This window comes from Mytilus trossulus, chromosome 14 (assembly GCF_036588685.1).
Source record: "Mytilus trossulus isolate FHL-02 chromosome 14, PNRI_Mtr1.1.1.hap1, whole genome shotgun sequence".
NCBI classification, from domain to species: domain Eukaryota; kingdom Metazoa; phylum Mollusca; class Bivalvia; order Mytilida; family Mytilidae; genus Mytilus; species Mytilus trossulus.
Window position 1 is genome coordinate 32,859,547 of NC_086386.1, and position 21,233 is coordinate 32,880,779.

Here is a 21,233-nt window from a genome sequence, read left to right on the forward strand (position 1 = left end):
TGATGAAGTTGCTATAAACTCAAGATCTTTATTTTATTTATCAAACGTTTGGAAAGGTTGTAAAAAAACTCATCATATATACCAGGATTAAAATTTTAAATATAAAGTTAACGCCAGACGCGCGTTTCGTCTTTAAAAGACTCATCAGTGACGCTTGAATCACAAAATGTTTAAAAACCAAATTGAGTCCGAAGTTGAAGAGCATTGAGGACCAAAAATTCATAAAAGTTTTGCCAGATACAGCTGAGGTAATCTGTTCCTGAGGTAGAAAAGCCTTAGTTTTGTCGAAATTACGATCTTTGGTCTTTGAAAATTTTGTAAAAATGACAGTTGTCTCTAAACACGATCACAAAAAATTCAAAGTTTTGTTTACAGTTAATTTATAATTATGAACATATCAATGATGCATCAAGTCAACAGTGAACGCAAAGGTGCTGACTACACAAAAGCTTCATTATAGTCTTTTGTTGCATCACATCCCTAAGTACTTATCATTTTTTAAAGTTAGTGATAAATAATCATAAGGTATAGGAAATGAAATTAAATTATTATACACCAAAACACTAATAGTCTATATTAAACAGACAAACGACTAGCATACATGCTATACAAAAAAAGTAAACCATGCGCATTGTTTGTTTTTAAAGTCTCACCTGTATTTAGTGTTGCAGAACTTTGCATTTTAACCAGGACGTTTATACGTCATCTGCTTAAAAATGGACGCACTTTGTGTCGTTTGTGTAAAATGAAAGTAGGATATTATACCTAGTTTGACACAAGGTAAAACTTCATTACTGTTGATTAAAATATTAATGTTAATGCGCATATTTCATAATTAACGTCATGTTGGTGTTTAATAGAACATGTACATACAATATGTGTTCTCTTGTTCCTGTCACTACTACTAAAATATTGATGTCAGCTGACAGAAGCAATCATACTATACTATTTTGAAAAAGAAATAAATTACACACTCTTAAAAAATTGTGTGTAGACATAATGTCAATATAAATGAAAACTGATACATTGGCCATGTTTATATGTTTTATATGAGGTGTGTAGTTTTATATTGATAATTTCATTTTGTCCTAAGGCTTGCTATATTTATGTGCATCGGTAATACACATTTGCATTTGTGAGAAAATGTTTGTTATTAAACTTTCCGAATTCTGTAACAGTTGTTAATATATAAAGTACATATGTAGGTCTCATTAGGCATTATTAGGGACACCAGAGTCGGAGTGACAATTCATTCAAAGCAGAGCTTCATCCCTTTTTTCACTTGCAATTTATTCTAATTGTTACAATAATTGTTGTGCAGGGAATGACAGTACTTTGATACTGGCTACTGGATGTAAACATAAATTTGATTAAATTTGGGAAATATTATAATTATAGTCTCTTCAAAACATCATTAAAGCCATTCGTTGTGAATAAACAAGTAAACACTGTCTAATAAACGGATCTTTATTTATCCCTTTACTTTTAAAACTTATAATTGACAAATTGTACAACATAGATCTTACTAGCCCTCGTACCTAACAATTTTTAAAGAACGACTACAATACATACTTATGTTTAGTGACTACTTATGCGCAGTATAATGTTCGTCTCCAAAGTCAAGGTGAACTAAGGATATTTTTGCAATGTTTATTTTTAAATGCACCAAGAAAGTACCATTGAACTTCGTGTATGTATTAACATTAATCAATACACGTTTCATGTTGTAAGGTCTGTTACAGCGATGTTATTATGATATATTTACATTTAAGACAGACAGCTAGATACCATAAACATACTACGTATACACAAGCCAGAATCTGAGCTTGATTTGCTATATGATATAAAAACTAAACTGACGAAAAAAGGTCATTTATTCAAAATCATAAAATGCAAAAAATACATTTTGCTAATAAAACATTTGACATAAAAGTTCATATTTAATATGAAATAATAATACATAATTACTACGAAATTACATCAACTAATATCATGTCAATTGAATAAATGACAAAGAATAGCAAAGGTGGGGAGAAAAACCTGCCCCATAAATAAACATATTTACTTCAAAAGATAATATAAAGGGCGGTCTGTGGGTGGGAATTTTGAACAAATTGTTTGATAAGAATCACAAGTTAACACATCAAATGCTGATGATAAAAGGAAGTGACCACAATGCACTTACACGTGAACTCGTGCTGACCCGCAAGGCCATTGACCAATAAGAAAGATGATATCCAATCATGCATTGGTCATAAAAGAAATTTCTCTGCACGTGAAAACAAGTTATCTAATTTCAACAATTTATCGTTTAATTAAGTAGGACACTCTGACCCTTTGACCAGACTAGAGACATTATACATTTACAGTAATAAAAGCTCACTCTTTTATTTAAGTCGGTTAGTAATAACCAATTAAACAGAATTATCTTCTCTGCTGTCTTAAATTATTTTATTCCGCTTAATTTTCAATTAGCAAATAAAACTGGTTTTAAGACAGACAGCTAGATACCATAAACATACTACGTATACACAAGCCAGAATCTGAGCTTGATTTGCTATATGATATAAAAACTAAACTGACGAAAAAAGGTCATTTATTCAAAATCATAAAATGCAAAAAATACATTTTGCTAATAAAACATTTGACATAAAAGTTCATATTTAATATGAAATAATAATACATAATTACTACGAAATTACATCAACTAATATCATGTCAATTGAATAAATGACAAAGAATAGCAAAGGTGGGGAGAAAAACCTGCCACAAATCCACTCTTTGGCTGAAAGAGTGGATCTGAAATCCACTCTAAGGCTAAAAGAGTGGATCCCCCACCCGAGGACTCTGGCGACGTGAATATAATTATATATGACTTGGAAAAAAAAAAATACATTCACATACCTGTACACCAAACACATATCACTTTATTATGTAAAACGTTTCCACATTTAGCAGAAATATGAAAAAGTTCCTATTTTCATATACCAAGATATTACTTTAAAATAATCTCTTACTGGTAAAAATGATAAAAGGTGTAAATCTTATTCCGACCAGGATCACAGCAATTAAATTGCAATAGATCGCAGTAACAATGTAAGTATGATTCAGAATTCATATTTCTTCTTACATCCAGACATTTAAATATAGAATCCTTTATATATTTTAGTACAGACAATTAGTACTTTGATTAACCAAAACAATATCTTTAATTTTAAAAATTCAAACAAAACTAAAGTATATTTTTACAAAGCCCTGGATCCTTCCTAAATACGAAGTTTTATATCTGACTATTTCTGTAAGGGATCATGAGCAAAGGATTCCCAAACTACACTTGACATTTTTCAATCGAAAATGTATAAATATAAAAAAGAATATGTGGTATGATTGCCAATAAGACAGTTCACCACAAGAGACCAAAATGACACGGAAATTAACGACTATAGGTCATCGCACTGCCTTTAAATGAGCAAAGCCTATATTGCATAGTCAGCTATTAAAGACCCCAAAATGACCATGTAAAACAATTCAAACAAGAAAACTAACGGCCGTATTTATATAAAAAAAAAAAATTTAAAAAAATTAAAAATTTAAAAATTAGCAAAAAACTTAAATGTAACACATAAGCAAACGACAACCACTGAACTACAGGCTCCTAACTTGGGAAAGGCACATACATACATAATATGGCGGGGTGAATTCCATAGGGTAAACATTTTTAAATTGAAATTAGTAAATAAGTATTTAGTGTAAACCTTTTTTAACTCTCAGTTATTTTTGTTGTGATCCGAATTGATATGAGACTATAGAAATAATTTTCGTAACTCATGATACGGTAAAAGGAAAAGTTTTAGTCACAATTTTTTAAATATACAGCTTTTTAGAAATTTAATGACTGGTGAACATCACCATTCAATATTAATAGTAATAATTTATATCGATAACACCACTATAAAAAAGGAGGAATACACCAAACTTACTTCAATTAACCTAACATAAAATAAATTCCTTCCTTCCTGTCATGATACAGAATTTATTTTAACAAACTGTTATTGCAATGCTATACATTTAAAAGGTTTATATTGTATAGTAGTAAATAAAGTTGTAAAATGAATAATATATTATTCCAGCTTTAAGTGATGTTTCATTTAATTTTTTGTACCTAAATTGCGATAAGAGTGAAAAGATGTAAGTTTTAACCGAATAAATATTTATAGCTTTTGACACATACTATAAACATTTAACCAAAAGAAGAAAAAAAACCAATTTAGTTAATAACCAGTTTAGTTAAATATAAAAACTTTGGTTTGTGATGGATTTATCTCTAAAGACAATAGCATATAGACAACATTGGAATAAACCATTAAGTCGTTTTATATATATAATTTGAATAATTAGTATGAATAAGCACGGCAACATTAAAAGCCATAACATGATTTACGAATTATTCATGTATACATACAGGAAGTTAAACCGAGCCTACCGAAGATCCCATTGACATTCGAACAATGTGTAAAGACAGCATGAGGAGGGCGGCAATAAAGACATACATTGTATGAAATGAAGATCACAAACGTTTTAGCAGGCTATAAGACCCAAACAAGATACATTGAAATTATGTGAAATAAAGATAAAAACCGTTTTGGCAGGCAATGCTGACCCAAAACAAGACAGTTGTAACTATATGAAATAAAAATCATAAAACGTTTTGGCAGGCAATGCTGACCTAAAACAAGACAGTTGTAATTATATGAAATAAAATCATAAAACGTTTTGGCAGGCAATGCTGACCCAAAACAAGACAGTTGTAATTATATGAAATAAAATCATAAAACGTTTTGACAGGCTATGCTGGCCCAAAACAAGACAGTTGTAATTATAAGAAATAAAAATCATAAAACGTTTTGGCAGGCAATGCTGACCCAAAACAAGACAGTTGTAATTATAAGAAATAAAAATCATAAACTGTTTTGGCAGGCAATGCTGACCCAAAACAAGACAGTTGTAATTATATGAAATAAAGATAATAAACGTTTTGGCAGGCAATGCTGACCCAAAACAAGACAGTTGTAATTTATGAAATAAAGATAATAAACGTTTTGGCAGGCAAAGCTGACCCAAAACAAGACAGTTGTGATGGTATGAAATAAAGATCATAATGTTTTGTCAGGTAATACTGACCCGCAACAGCTGAAGTATAAAGTTCTGATACTAAATTTATTCTTTTTAGCTGTTAAATTCTATAAACGTATTTGACTTCAATCCTTGAATCACGGATACTATTAGGACCATTCCATCCATGAACTGCGGTAGAAGTCTTTGTTTGTTTTATTTTCCTTCCTCTAAAACTAAGTGCTGTATTTAAGTAACGAGAGTCCTGGACAATTAACGACATAGTCAACTTTAAAGAGATGGTGGAATAACATTAGGTGCTTTGAGCTTTCATCGTAACTAGGGTCCAGTTGTGTATCAAAATGCTGATCGAAGTCGTATTTTGTAAATTTGTATTTATAAAACAGTCAATTAGGCTTTGGTTAGTCAATGTTGATACGACTCGCACTTCTGGATCAAAATTATAATCTCGAAATTAGGTATGTGTCCTTAATGTCAGTGAAACAGCAACCCATCAATATTCGTATGTTCGTAATATCGACCTTATGGCATACCGCTGGCAAAAGAAAGTATATGGAAGTTGTTGATATCACGCTTTATTGCACACGTCCTTAAATGGGGAAAGTTCTTTCGTAGATGAATGCCAATCTTAGCGCTCTTCGTCCATAGTCAAGGCATGAAAATAAACAAACAAAAAAAGAATATAAAATAATGGATAAAATTAAATTCTCATTAAAAACAAATTTGGTCTTGCTCAAGGACCACAAACATAACGCATGTTAAGGTATAATATGCGATAATTAAATTAACAAAGTTTCTCTTCTTTAATAATCAACCATTAAACAGAAAAGATGTTTTTATCATGTATTAAATGAAGAGTATGCACTTTTAAATATCATCAGTATATATCTATATATGGCTTGTCCAATGTTATTTTTATTAACAAATCTAGTATATAGAAAAAAAAGCAAACGACCTTAGAGTGCATAAGTATCGGCATAAAAATTATCAATTACGTTCATCGCAACCCAAACTATATCATTTACATGAATTATACTAGTAAAGATAAATAAAATAATATAATAAAAAAACATGTATTACAAACTGACAAACATGTAAATCTGACTACATGTATCAAAATACTGGCAATTTTGTATGTAGTTAAAGAATTGATTACAAAATTAATTTATTCCAAACCAATCACCATGACGAAAAAATAATTAAATGTAGTTTAGCATGAGTTTCATGGCGAAGCATAAAACAATACAGAGATCATAGACCAAGCTACTACGACCTCTGCAAAAATAAAACATGCGTTTCATGACGAAGCATAAAACAAAACCCACTACATATTAACTTTACAAAAGCAAATACACAGAGGTCATAGACCAAGCTACTACGACCTCTGAAAAAGTAGTATGAGTTTCATGACGAAGCATAAAACAATACAGAGATCATAGACCAAGCTACTACGACCTCTGCAAAACCGAAGCAGCATGAGTTTCATGACGAAGCATAAAACAATACCCACTACATACTACAATATTTGCAAAAGTAAATACACAGAGGTCATAGACCAAGCTACCACAACCTCTGAGAAAAATAATACACAGAGGACATAAGTACAAGCAACCACGCCCTCTGCGAAAATTTAAATATCGTCCACATTACCCAAAACAGGCAAAGACAGGTAAATTGGTTCGTAATAAATAAGCATTGGGTTGCGATAAACATATAGGTAAGAGACATATCCTTTTTATACCGATCACATAAAGCAAACAAGGTACACTTGCATAAATTTAAATATTAACAATTATAGCGATTAGGCTAACTTGCAAAATTATAATAAGCTCAAACCAAACTGCCGTGACGAGATTTACGAAAGTAGCACGAGTTTCGTGACATAGCATAAAACAATGAACTCTGCATAAAACATAATGAAAAAGCACATACACAGAGGTCATAAGGTCAAGCAGTCAAGCTCACTGCACCAATTGAAATAACTCCAACCTTACCCAAACAAGTAAGTCAAATGGGTTTGTAACACAATAGCTTAGCATTAATACTTAAACTGACTTGCTCTTTCACATAAGAGTAATTAAAATGTATGGAACCGTTAATAACATCATATAAATTATAAGTGTATAACTTTGCATTCTATCATGTATGGCAAACATTTTGGTAAATCGCACAACAAATTGATTATAAAATCATTTCGGTTCAATGACACACTATGTACTTTAGATTAAGTAACTGAGTAAAACTGTTTTTAATAGGAAGTGAAAAGGTGAAAATAAACCAAAAATATAGTATGAATAAATGTTTCGTCGTCCTGTATTCAGTCGGGCGTAAAGTTAAGTTTGATATGTTGCCAAATCCAAATAGGACGATGCACGTTATCAAAGTCTATCCAAACAGCGAGTAGCATTAAAGAAAGTTTCATTTTACAAAATATTTGAATTTGTTTCCCCCGACACATTTTTGTCTCTTGCGCTATAGTATTGGTCTTTACTCCAATATAGTTGTTTCAGTTTAGATCGGTTATTTTGTTTTATTACATGTATAGTGATGTTAAACACTGTATGATTGAAAAGAAACCTCGTGTTATATAGAGGTTACCATCATCTCCTAACTTTTATGATCGACAGTTACCACCATCCCGTCTTGGAGTAACCATAATTATCGACTCATTGTTGTGTTCAATTTTTTCAGTAACAGACAGCTGTTTAATGTAAATATTTTACTGACTCATTGAAAATGTTAATAACCAAACGACGGCTGAGTAATGTTAGCAACATTTATGTAAAAACAAAGAAATTTAAGAGGGAAAGATCTTACGGGGATTCCCTTCCGCCATATTGGTATCGTGGTAACTTCAACCACTAATTCATGGTCCCGTTGCTTTCTATGTTAAATTCCTCCGTTTCAAACAGACACACCTCTTTTGTTTTAAGTTCAAAAAAAGTAGCAGCATTCCAAAGCAACACTTTATGGTGTCTTGTACTGAAAAAATCAACATACCTTTAATGGCATATAAGAAATCATTGCATTTGAAAGCAACACTTTATGGTGTCTTGTACTGAAAAAATCAACATACCGTTAATGGCATATAAGAAAGAACTGGTTCCCGGAACTTCGGAGGTACCAAAAACGGGTACGTCAAATCTGACAAACAGACAAAATGTACCCTATTTTTAGAATTTGGTGCAGTTCTTTTAATATTCAAAAGTGTTCTACAATGACCACCAGTCCTTCAGCTTTCATTTGATGCCAAAAAAAAACCCACCATAGATATTCTTCATATTTTAAAAGTTACACTCAAGCGTAGGAACTATTTTGTGTTAAATATGTACTACTTTCTAGTATGTGATTTGATGACGGGCCCGAATTAGTGGTGTTACACCTTAACATCATCCGCTTGTCAACAGTGTAGTAGTAGCATAGACATTTTTAAAAGCTCTAAATTATCAAAATAAATTCCTCAGTGAAAAGATTAAACATTCACATTTTTTTGTTATTTAAATCGGTAACATAATTGATATATTTAATTGTTGCCATCCTGAAAACGCAACATAGATGTAAAATGCAAGTTTTTATGATATTTTGAATACCGTTATACATTGTTATAGTTGGGAATAATTTGACAGAACAAAATTGTTCTGTTGTTACTAAATGTTTCCGAGTTTTCATATGAGTTATTGCGCATAAATTTCTATCCTATCTTGATTTAGCTGTAATATCGGAGTATATAGTATAACTGGGATGTTTGAAATTCAGCATAAACCCTCCGTCAAGATATCATGCCTCGAGCTTGTTATGATCACAATGTCACTTTGAAAAATATAATTCTAAAAGGATGTTTCATATAAAAAACACAACATCAAATGCGCAATCTATACTGGAACATAGACAGTTGAATTTATATATATGACATATATGCAGTGTCAGTAAACTTCTAAATACAGTTGTTGTTCTTGAATGGTGGAATATACTAATATTTGTAATTTGGACAAACACAGGACTGTAGTGGAAAAAGAGAAACTGTATACGATAACAAAATCACCAATACCAGATAACAAAACCATGAACTATATTCTAGTGTACAATGATAATCGTCGGTGTTGTAGATGCTCATAGATCGAGATGAGCGACAAGGTGTGGTTACAACTTCGATCTAGTTGTACAATTTTGCTTTAACTTATTATTTTTCTCATGTTGAGCTTTTTTCATCACTTGGCGTCCGTCGTCCGTCGTCGTCCGTCGTCGTTAACTTTTACAAAAATCTTCTCCGAAACTACTGAGCCAAATTTGACCAAACTTGGCCACAATCATCATTGGGGTATCTAGTTTAAAAATGTGTCCGGTGACCCAGCCAATCAGCCACGATGGCCGCCATGGTTAAAAATAGAACTTTGGGGGTAAAATGCAGTGTTTGGCTTATAACTAAAAAACCAAAGCATTTAGAGCAAATCTGACATGGGGTTTAAAATGTTTATCAGGTCATAATGTATCTGCCCTGAAATTTTCAGATGAATCGAACAACCCGTTGTTAGGTTGCTGCCCCGGAATTGGTAATTTTATGGAAATTTTGTTGTTTTTTGTTATTATCTTAAATTTATTATAAATAGAGATAAACTGTAAATGTAAGCCAAAACATTGTCCCATGAAACTGTGACTTCTTGGACTATATTTCACAGTTCATCTGTGAAATTTCGTTCACGGGACAGAATATCACATTTGTAAACCATAAAAAAGTGTCTCTTGTTGTGAAAAATTGTCCCTAGCACTTAAACATAATTTCATGGATGTTTTATAATAATATATCGCAAGGGACAATTTTTCATAGTGAAGCTATTTTTTTCTGTCCTTAAAAAAGGAAAATACTTTAGCAATCATTGAAATGTTTCAATCAATTAGTTAAATGATGATTAAAATTCAAATCAAGACAACACAGATGTAAACAAAAATAGGAAGTGGTGAATATAAACAGCTATATGAAAAAAAGTTAAATCACAAAAATACTGAACTGTGATGAATATTCAATCGGAAAGTCCCTAATATAAGCACATGGCAAAATCCAATGACAAAACACATCAAACGAATGGACAACAACTGTCATATTCCTTACTTGGTACAGGCTTTTTGTGTGATGGTCAATACCCTCCAGTGTTTAAAAATAATGAAAGAAGATTATTAACCCTTACCATGCGGTACCCGTCTTTTGACGGGCGGACCCTAATAACCGTTATTTGGCTCTAATGGCGTTCCATACTTTTAGAAGGCCACTTTATGATACTTATTTTAAAAGTTATGCATGTTCCGTCAATCTGAGGCTATCCATATTCACGTTTCTCATGTATAAGTAGCATTTTGAGCACAAATACGGACTTGGAAAATTCAAATTGGCTAAAACTCGGTTTCCTGGAGGGGTAGGCTTCACATCTGTATCTTACACAAGAAGTTCAGAGGCATAAAACTGGCAAAGATAGTGCAAACCCACAGCCGTATAACTACTGATCATTATTATTATTGAAATACGCATAGGAAACAACTACTTCCGGTTTTGGGTCCATTGGAAGTCAAAAATCGGCAAAAATCGTGAAATTCGGTATTTTGGGTCCAAATGACCTTCTGTAGACCGACGAATCAAGATCAGATTCACTCCGACCTAACAACTGTTGGGGTCTATTTGTTCACTAGGGTTCACTCTACACGCAGGCTACAGCTGGATACCTTAACCAGCAACCCTGGGTCTTCTGGGTCAAGAGAAGGGGTGAAAAATCGGCAAAATTGACGTTTTTTGCACCTGTTGACCCACTTTGGGGCAAATTCCCGTCAAAAAAATTCCGCCTCCTCACCCCGACCACCCTACCCCGTGATCACCTATATTAGATTTAAAGAAATCAATATGCTACAGCAACAGGGCTAAGCTCATTTGCATATTTTTGCAAATAAACGAAAAATAGACATTTTCTAAAAACAATTCCGAAAGAAGGCCAAGCAATTTGAAATAAAAAACAATGAAATGTTTTATATACATGTTGACAAAAAAAACCACAGGACAAATCATTAAAACGTAATTGTTATTTATAAGGACAAACTGAAACAGGGTATTAGACAAGACTCTTATGCAATTTGGACATGATTTCACAATGAAAAAATATCCAACAAAGGTCAAAATAGATTATCTTTTCAAGGGACACCTTAACACAGTAGTGGACAATATTTCATAATAAAATTCTGTCCTGGACAAAATTTTACAGGTCATATTCATGAATATCTGTCTACGGGGCATAATTTCATGAGGGACACTATTTAATTCTACATACACAGCAATAATGTTTAGCAAAGTAAGATTTACAATTAAGTTGGTCAGTTGACTCCTTTAGGAGTTATTGCCCTTAATGGTCAATTTTTAACCGTTTTTCGTAAATCTTAGTAATCTTTTAGAAAAATCTTCTCTGAAACTACCAGTCAAATTAAACCAAACTTGGCCGCAATCATCATTGGTAGATACAAAATTGTGTCCAGTAACTCGGCCAACCAACCAAGATGGATGGCTGCCATGGCTGAAAATAGAACATAGGGGTAAAATTCAGTTTTTGGCTTATAACTCAAAAACCAAAGCATTTAGAGCAAATCTTAGTGAAATTGTTGATCAGGTGAAGATTTATCTGCCTTGGAATTTTCAGATGAATCGGATTACCGGTTGTTAGGTTGCTGCCCCTGCATTGGTAATTTTAAGGAAATTTTGCTGTTTTTTGTTATTTTCTTGAATATTATTATATATAGAGATAGACTGTAAACAGCAATAATGTACAGTAAACTGAGACCTGAAAATAAAGCAACATGATCAAAATGGTTAATTGCCCCCCTAAGGAGGTTTTGCCCTTCATAGTAAATTATTAACAATTTTCATAAAATTTGTAGATTTTCACTAACATTTTCCACTGAAACTACTGGGCCAAGTTCATTATATATAGAGATAATTGTAAGCAGCAAGAATGTTTAGTAAAGTAAGATATACAAATGCATCACCATCAACAAAACACAATTTTGTCGTGAATCCATCTGATTCCTTTGTTTAATATTCACATAGACCAAGGTGAGCGACACAGGCTCTTTAGAGCCTCTAGTTCTTAATGAAATTAGTTTTTTTTCTTTTGTATTTTAGCTGTCCACTTCGGTCGCTTTTTATCGTTTTATTTAGCTTCTTTTAGTTTCCATAGAACGTCTGTCTCTGTTATAGTCACCCTCTTTTCAGGAAATAAATACGTTTTGCTTTCCCTTTTTTTTTTTTTTTTTTTATGTCTCTTGATTTTTTTGGTTAATTTCATTCAGATATATATTGATGTTGATTTCATGCAATATATTTTCACAAAAAAACACAAAATTCAAACGATCTACAGCACTAATATATTATTGATTTCCCCATTTGAAACTCAGACTACGTTTTTGTCAAATCCAGCGGCAAGTTTTCTTAAATTCATTTAAAACTGATGTAGACTCAAAGCGAAACAGTTTTTTTTTTATCTACTTAGATGAATGCTTGTTTCATATTTGGAACTGTGGTGTGTTCTTTAAATATATGTATGATAAGATCTATAAAAGGGAACCCAATAATTTTCGTAAGTAAATTTAGTGTAAAGACATATCTTATTTCCATTTGCCCCTGAACTAATTTGGCCCTGTTCTATTCATGGTTCATTAAGTTTGACGATTTTTCATAATGTACATGTTAAAGTATTGCTATTCTAAATTAAAAATTTGCATCTTACTATCAATACATACAGGCGAGACATATCACTGTGTCACCGGTTTATAGTTACAATACCTTCTATTTCAGCTTGTTGAGACAAAGATGTCTGACTGGATTCCCTTGGTTGCACAAGTTAAGTCGATCGTCCAAATATCTGCTGGCGACGAAGAAGGTGCTAAACAAACACAGGAAACATTCGCCAAACGATGTCCTATTGTCTCCCAAACCGTATCTGTATACCAAGCTTTCAACGGGAACATGGAAGGTGCAAAGGAAACACAGATGGAGTTTCTCGGCATGATAAATGACACAGTAAATAGTATACCTATAGTAGGGCATGCAAAAGGTATGGTGCACTACATAGCCGGGGACAAAATGGGAGGCGATGAGGCTATGAAGTCTGCCTCACATACGACTGGTACTATAGGAGGTGGTATTGCTGGCTTTGGATTATTAGGGCCTATTGGTGCAATTGCTGGAGGGATAACAGGAGGAGCATTAATGGATGCAACCATTACAACAGCGGACACATTAATCCATGATGAGGATAGGCCATACGGATATTTAAATCAAATAAAACAAATAAAAGAAAAACCCGGTGACGCTGGTCAATGGGTTGATATGGCTACTTCACTAGCGTTAGATGGTCTTGCCGGACACACCGCAGGAGTCGCATACAATCAACAGACGACTAAAGAAACGGCCAAGGCAAAAAAGAACAAAACCAAAGACAAAGGCAAAGGTCAAGAAAATAAAAAAACATTTTCGAAAAAATCGAAAGTGAAAACTGAAACTAATAACCGAAAAGCTGATTATAAAATACAAAAACAATCGGACTCCAAAAGCAACATTTCAAATGCACAGTGTGTCAAGTCCCATGCTAAATCTACAGTAGTGTTATCAGGTATGTTAATAGAGTGTCCATTACATGTATCAGTCCTTCAACAATGCAGGTCTATTTTCCGAAAGGATGCCAACTTGTTCGGTGACTGCGAAAATCAATTGTAAATTGTATGTGTGGTCAAATACCTAAATCAGCACCCGTATTAACTAATTACGATTTTCTTAGAGACATGTCTCATCGAATATTTCATATAAATACTACATATATACCAGTGTATACATATAGGATCACGGCACGTGCTTTATCAAGTCTGCCAAATCTGTCTAAAATCTAATCGAGCATAAGTATCAAGTCAGGGGTCAGCACTAGCCAGTCAATATATGAAATATGAAGTATAAGAACACTATTCAGAACAGCTAAGCTACTAAAGTAATTTTTCCACATGGAAATTACATACAACTGTAAAGTATATATGCATGAAATTAACAACAACATTGTTTGTGCCGAAGCATTGGGGAAAACAATTCACCAGCAGCTGTACTGACTCTATGATAGAACATATTATAAACGAAGGATTCAAATTTTTACAATAAAACTTATTCTGTTATCGTTAAAAACTTATAAGTTGCATGTTGAACAGTTCAATTAGGTAAATCAATTAAGAATACCTTGCTATATTTAAGGTACAAAGATAATACAAAGATTGTTTTACTCCCAATCACTAACCTTTAAAATGCTTTAACTTTTTTATGAATGCATACAAAATAACAAAAGAGGTATATATAGATAGATAAAAAATTAAACTTTTAAATGAATGCAATATTTTTGATATGCAATCATTATGTAATCAATTATTATGTAATTAGTGGCAAAATCTCGGTCAGTTCATTAGAATGAATTTAGCTCTTTCATCTCTTTAACTATACAGAAAATTTTAACGAAATTTCAATCAACACATCATGTACTTCGGAATAGTGTCCCAAATTGTCCCTATGGTATTTCATTCTCTCATAAATCTCTAATTAGTGTGGTCATCCTAACCACATCAAAGAAGATAATGTTAAATAAGTTGTAAAGTTTGTTCTATACATTCTTTCTGAAATCTGAGACACAAATTTTGTAGATAATGGCCATAGGAACAACATATAACAAAAGCAATCCTCTAGGAATACCTATGGGGAAGCTAATTTCAATTGAAAGTAGAAATTTGAGGGAAAATATTATAGACATAGTTAACAAAATAATTGGTTACAAAATTATTGCATCATACTAATATTGCATTTATTTGAAAGAGTAATCTGTTAGCTATCCAAAACTACCCCTTTTATAAATTTTCAAGCATTTTAAAGAAAGTTACATCATTTTCAAACTTGGGAGTTGGAGTTATACAATCTTTGTATTGTGCTACCTTAAATGGTTACAAGTTTCCTACACATACTACTAGTAAATGAAAATACATTATTGATCTTTATTAGTTCGCGGTAAAAAGTGGCATTGCCAAAAAAATGATTTATAAAACTTAAGCGATCAATAAGAATACCAAAGTCATAGGCAGATTACATCTCATGTATAAAAGTACAATTTATATGTGCTGTTGATGAAGTTTTTTTGCACTGCTGTTTGGCATTTTTTTCCAGAAGCAAATGTTAACCAAGAAACCCATACTCCTCAGCCATCGTATTCAGTCACATCAGCCATTGCAGATTTTACTGAATCTACAACTGATGCAGGTACAAACGTTGTGTTTAATGCTGCCTCAATATTGTTATAATTTGTTCTTTAACAAAATTATAGTTAGTGTTATATTTATTATTCCAAAGTAATTGTTTGTTCACAAAAGCTAAATTAATTTACAAGTTGTGTATACGTGCTTAACTTCAGTTCACCCCTCCCCATCCCTTGAGGCAGAGCTCACAGTAATAGTCTGTAGACTTATTTTGGGTTAAGTTCACTCGTGTTTTATTTGTTTGCTTCTTTCGAGCTCGCTTTGTTCGTTATTATAGTAAAGGCTATTCATGCGCATTCAAATCGGCATCACACGTTATATTTATCCTTTATTTTTTCTATAATATATCTATAAAAAGTCAAAAGACAAAAGTCAAACATAGGCCAATTAAAAAGCTAGAGTAAAAAACAGGCAGACAAGTACATCGCAAAAAAAGGAAAGAAGAAACTGCTTACTCGAAAGGGAAAACAATTCTTCTCTACTAGAAAGAAACATTATAAAACATTATAAACAGATTATGTCTTCGACAAATCAAAAAATTTAAAGGTTGACTTATCTATGTCACTGCATCATAAGATTATATAAATAAATTATGAAAACAAAATATGTATTGAAAAAACCTCTTAAATTGCAAATACATACATTGCTGAACTATTTTTCATAATAAAATCAAGTTATTATATGTATACATCTGTTGGGAGTTAGTACAAGAAGGGGTTGTAATAAACAGAATACTAGGCAAAAAATTTCGAATACAAAATAAGTAAAAACAAATAAATGAAGTTCAAGTTAACTTAATCAGAGAAATATATTATTGAAACCAACAATTACTTTCCTTATTAGTTTATAAACGTATATGAATCATCAATATGCACAAACGCAAAACGTCTACAAACTTATAGTTTAATCCTGTATGCAAGTTGTTGAAATCAATATTTAATCCAAAAATAGTTATTTAAAGAATGAAAAACCAATTATAATTTGAATTTTATCAATTTTAACAGCTGCAACCATGGGTAAAGTAATTGTAGCTTCTAAAGGGATAATGGACAACAGCTCGGCAGGTATTTATAGTTTAATAATACTTTTATTGGCAAAAATGAATGTAAAAAGTAGACTAAAGACTTGAAAGAATTGAAGTTTTGAAACCCATGCACTTGATACATGAAAATATAATAATGAAACTACACGTTTGATGCGTTCGCTTGTTTCTGTTTCCCTTTCAAAGCAACGCTTTCGTGATAAGTATCTAGTCATGCACGACCAAACCGTTAATTGTAGTTTGGTGCAAATAGGTTTTTTGATTCTAGCAGTGGTCTGGCGTTATTCTTCCTAATATTCATTTTTTGTGTAACGGGGTTTGACCCAGTGGCGGATCCAGGAAAGGGGGGGGGGGGGGGGGTTCCGGGGGTTGGAACCCCTTTTTTTGGCCGATCAATGCATTTGAATTGGAGCATATAGTTGAAACCCCCTCTTTACTCTGGGTTGGGAACTCCCTCTTTTTAAATTGGCCAGATCTGCCCTTTTTATATATGTCGCATATTATATTTACCTAGACGGATGCTGCCAATTATGATAATAACGCAAAACCTAGTCCTATAATGTATACATTTTTTTTGTTAAAATGCTTTGGAAATGATTTTTCATTCCACCAACTCTCATCCGAACTGATGAGTCTGACAAACTGAAGTGAAAGCCTGGTGTCTTTGATTGGATCCTTTTAAAGCTGATTCGGAAAATTGTACCTTGTTTTACAATTTTTGCATAAACTATAATTGGTTAGTAATTCCACCCTTGATTCTTACTTTATTCATGGTTTTGTTTTTCTGATTTTAGACTCGAATACAAATCGATACATCGATACACCTTTACTCTTTTGTAAAAAGTAAAAAAAAAAAATTCGTCTTTCTTTATTGTTGGTCCCGAGTAAACAGGATATCATTAAAGTTTATAATATTCAAGAACAGTACTACAAAGCATTGTCCCACACTTTTGTTGTAGGTTATGTTGTACATGTTCACGTATTTTTAAGAACCAAAACTCGAAACCTGCATTTGAATAAAAAATAGTTTTCTTCTCTCCATCAATTCACGTTTTGTTAAAATAAAATTATGACCCTAGCTGTAGACCGAACGGTGCATGTATTAAGCAAGTTGGAATAGTTAAAAAGGGGTAATTTATGTATAAAAGTTAACATTCGTATGATAGTTTGATTAACAGTAAGAATGACTTGCCGTACCATAAGAAGTTCCATGCAGATTGTGAAATTGATGTGTGGCAGGGTATACGATCATGTTGTTGGTATTAGCATCAGGTATAAATCACTAATGATAATCAGCCAGAAAAGAGAAAGAATATAATTGATACTGTACTGAACGATTTTTTTAACAAGTGCATTATTGGAACTGCAAAGAGAAAATCTATGTATATCACTTACTCTTATGAATAATAATATATCATAGCATATTTTAAACATCCTTCTTTTATGTAGGTGAATTCCTAATGAATACTCTACAGGGAAGTAGATCTGCCAGGTTGAGAAATAAAACTTCTGAAAGTAAAGAGATAGAAGCATTGGAACAGTCTCCAGTATTTCCTGTAAGTCATGTAAACTTAAACCTACCAGCACTGATGGATATTGGTACCAGAAATACTTTTTTCAAATGTTTAATTTACCTAATATCTGACAGAATAACTTCTTGTAAAATAATATTTACTTAATGTTCATTCTATCTCAGACTTTCGAATTTGCGATTTGAAGCTTTTAAGGGACCTAAAGCGATCTTGTCACTATTACCTACAAGTAGATATAGGAAGATGTGGTGTGAGTGCCAATGAGACAACTCTCCATCCAAATAACAATTTAAAAAGAAAACCATCATAGGTTAAAGTACGGCCTTCAACAAGGAGCCTTGGCTCACCCCGAACATAGGAAGATGTGGTGTGAGTGCCAATGAGACAACTCTCCATTTTGTTATTTGCGTCCTTTACAATAAAGTGTTCATAGTGAGCCAAAGCTCCGTGTTGAATGCCGTACCTTGACCTAAAATGGTTTACTTTCATAGATTTTTAATTGGATAGAGAGTTGTCTCATTGGCACTCATAGCACATCTTCATATATATATATTTCATTAAATAGTTTATATTTTTGACAATACATCATATACAAAAATAGAGGACAACAGTACTGTATTATTTCCGTTTAACATTTAGATTAAAAATCATATATAGGTATCTGTATTTCAAAAAAATATAAAATATATATGTTTATTGTAGATTCCAAAAGAAGTGAGAGTGATGACAATATCTCAGTTATTAAGGGGAGATCATATAAAGTATAAAAGACTTTTTGGTTACTCCCATCATGCAATAGTCACCAATGTATTTCCGGAAAATAATGAATATGAGATCGTTCATTTTCAACCGCCATCATCCGGAAATAAAATTAAGGATTCACCACTCATTAGACAGGAAGTAAAACAATTAGATGAAGCGTTTTATATTTTAGAGTACGACGAAAAAGATCGATATCCTCACGAGGCCACGGCTACCATGGCAGAAGTAATGATCGGGTACAATGAGGAGGATAGGATAACTATATACAGTGTGTTCAGCAACAACTGTGAACACTTGGCAACATATTGTGTGACTGGCCAAGCTTACAGCACACAAGTTGAGAATGGTAAGGAACTTGTGAAAGCATTGGTCAAGACCGGAATGATTGCGGCGTCGAAGAGTGTAAAGCGCCAAAGAGAAAATATCGAAGCAGGTTAAAAGAAGACTAGTCCTTTCATATGTGTAAATATGAATGACTTTTAATGTGCTAAATATATTGGGGAAAATTTTTAGTAAATATATATAAAATATAAAATATATACTAATAGGGTTTAAAATTAGTAAATGTAATGTTTTGTAAAGTTCTGTTTGTAAATATCTCTTTCACTGTATTGTGAATATAACAATTTTGTAGATAAAGTATCTTTACATCTACAAAGATATCTCGCACATTGATCGTACAATCCCATGTGTTAAACATCATTACTTGAAGCAAGGCGCGCGATGACTAGTCAACTTTCTGACGATAGTGTTATTAATCAAATGAGCATATATTGATTTGTAAAGTTGTTTGAAAACCCGAAGAAGGTCAAACTCCAAAAAATGTACTGTTATCCCATTGTTCAAAAAAGAAGTCATTTCAAACTTTTTAATGTGAAAATGTTCAGACTACATGTATGTTTCAAAATAAAAATTAGATATGGTATGATGTTCAATGATTACTCTCCGTCGTCGAGCATGGCATAGAATTTAACAACAATAGTTTACCGCATGAGCTTCAACAATGAGCAAAATCCTTACCACATAGCAGACTTTAAAAGACATCAAGTGACACATGTAAATCAATTCAAGCGAGCTGACAACTAACGAACCAATGTATGAACAAATCGATTAACTAAAACCAGATATCATATACTGTAAAAAAAAACCCATTGAATTACAGGGTACTGACAGACACTTACATAATGTGGCGGGAATAGATATCGTCAAATTATCGATGCAATGTAAAACAGTAGTATTAAAGTACAAGATTAAAAGTAACATTACAAAAAAAAACCAAAAACTTCAAGGATAATTCAAAACGAAAATCCCTTAATAAATGACAAAAAAATGTTCAATTACATCAAACTAATGAAAATCAAGTGTCACAAGAACTGGCTGTTTGAAATGCAGTACGTTGTTTCAGTTATACGCATTATGATGTCAGACTTTATCTCCATCCTTCACAACTAAATCTAGGAGAAAACGTGATTCAGGAAATTTGAAAGTTCTTTTCAACAATGTGCACATATTATATGAACAACATGTACATTAACGTACAAAAAAGAAGTATTGAGACTTATTTTTATTGTATATCAGTCAGTGTGGTGATGATGCTATTTTGCAGTAATGGCTTTAACAGTGTATAAGTTGATTTTGATTTTGGAGACATTGTTGACTTATGGAAATGATAATATACACACCTGCACTAACTGAAGTTTATTGTTCTGATTAAATTAAACGGATCACCCCTGACGCAATGAAATATATAAAAACAAGAAACAACATCCATTTTTCTTTTTTTGGAGTCAAACATTCTATGGTGTATACCTGTAGTTAAGCAAATTAAAATCCAAAACGTTACTATAGACTCGCCCATAACAGACGAGTTAGGTTATACGTTTTAAAGAGTGATAATAGTTAACAAAGGTACCAGGATTATAATTTAGTACGCCAGACGCGCGATCCAAAATTCCAAAACGTTTTGTCAAATACGGCTAAGGTAATCTATGCCTGGGATAAGAAAATCCTTAGTTTCCCGAAAAATTCAAAGTTTTGTAAACAGGAAATTTATAAAAATGACCACATAATTGATATTCATGTCAACACCGAAGTGCTGACTACTGGGCTGGTGATACCCTCGGGGACGAAACGTCCACCAGCAGTGGCATCGACCCAGTGGTGTAAATAGTTATCAAAGGTACCAGGATTATAATTTAGTACGCCAGACGCGCGTTTCGTCTACATAAAGACTCATCAGTGACGCTCATATCGAAATAGTTATAAACCAAACAAATACAAAGTTGAAGAGCATTGAGGATCCAAAATTCCAAAAAGTTTTGCCAAATACGGCTAATGTAATCTATGCCTGGGATAAGAAAATCCTTAGTTTTCCGAAAAATTCAAAGTTTTGTAAACAGGAAACACGTTTACAATATTTGGGTATTATTCACATCAAATCATATCAAATATTTTAT

At 32.5% G+C, this 21,233-nt stretch overlaps 1 protein-coding gene across 1 annotated transcript; it reads left to right on the forward strand.

Moving 5' to 3' along the window:
* Window positions 1-698: 698 nt before the first annotated feature.
* Window positions 699-19,651, forward strand: LOC134695647 (uncharacterized). The gene is made up of 6 exons (XM_063556964.1): window positions 699-780; window positions 12,959-13,775; window positions 15,353-15,445; window positions 16,446-16,505; window positions 17,933-18,039; window positions 18,718-19,651. The coding sequence occupies exons 2-6, from the start codon at window positions 12,974-12,976 to the stop codon at window positions 19,213-19,215; spliced, it is 1,560 nt and encodes a 519-aa protein (XP_063413034.1). The 5' UTR covers window positions 699-780; window positions 12,959-12,973; the 3' UTR covers window positions 19,216-19,651.
* The last annotated feature ends 1,582 nt before the right edge of the window (window positions 19,652-21,233 follow it).

Excerpts from the sequence above, each read along its gene's own strand:
- LOC134695647 (XM_063556964.1), top strand. The coding sequence starts at position 12,974 with ATGTCTGACTGGATTCCCTTGGTTGCACAAGTTAAGTCGATCGTCCAA. Across the intron at positions 13,776-15,352 it reads ATCTACAGTAGTGTTATCAG|AAGCAAATGTTAACCAAGAA; the intron begins GTATGTTAATAG and ends ATTTTTTTCCAG. Across the intron at positions 16,506-17,932 it reads AATGGACAACAGCTCGGCAG|GTGAATTCCTAATGAATACT; the intron begins GTATTTATAGTT and ends TCTTTTATGTAG.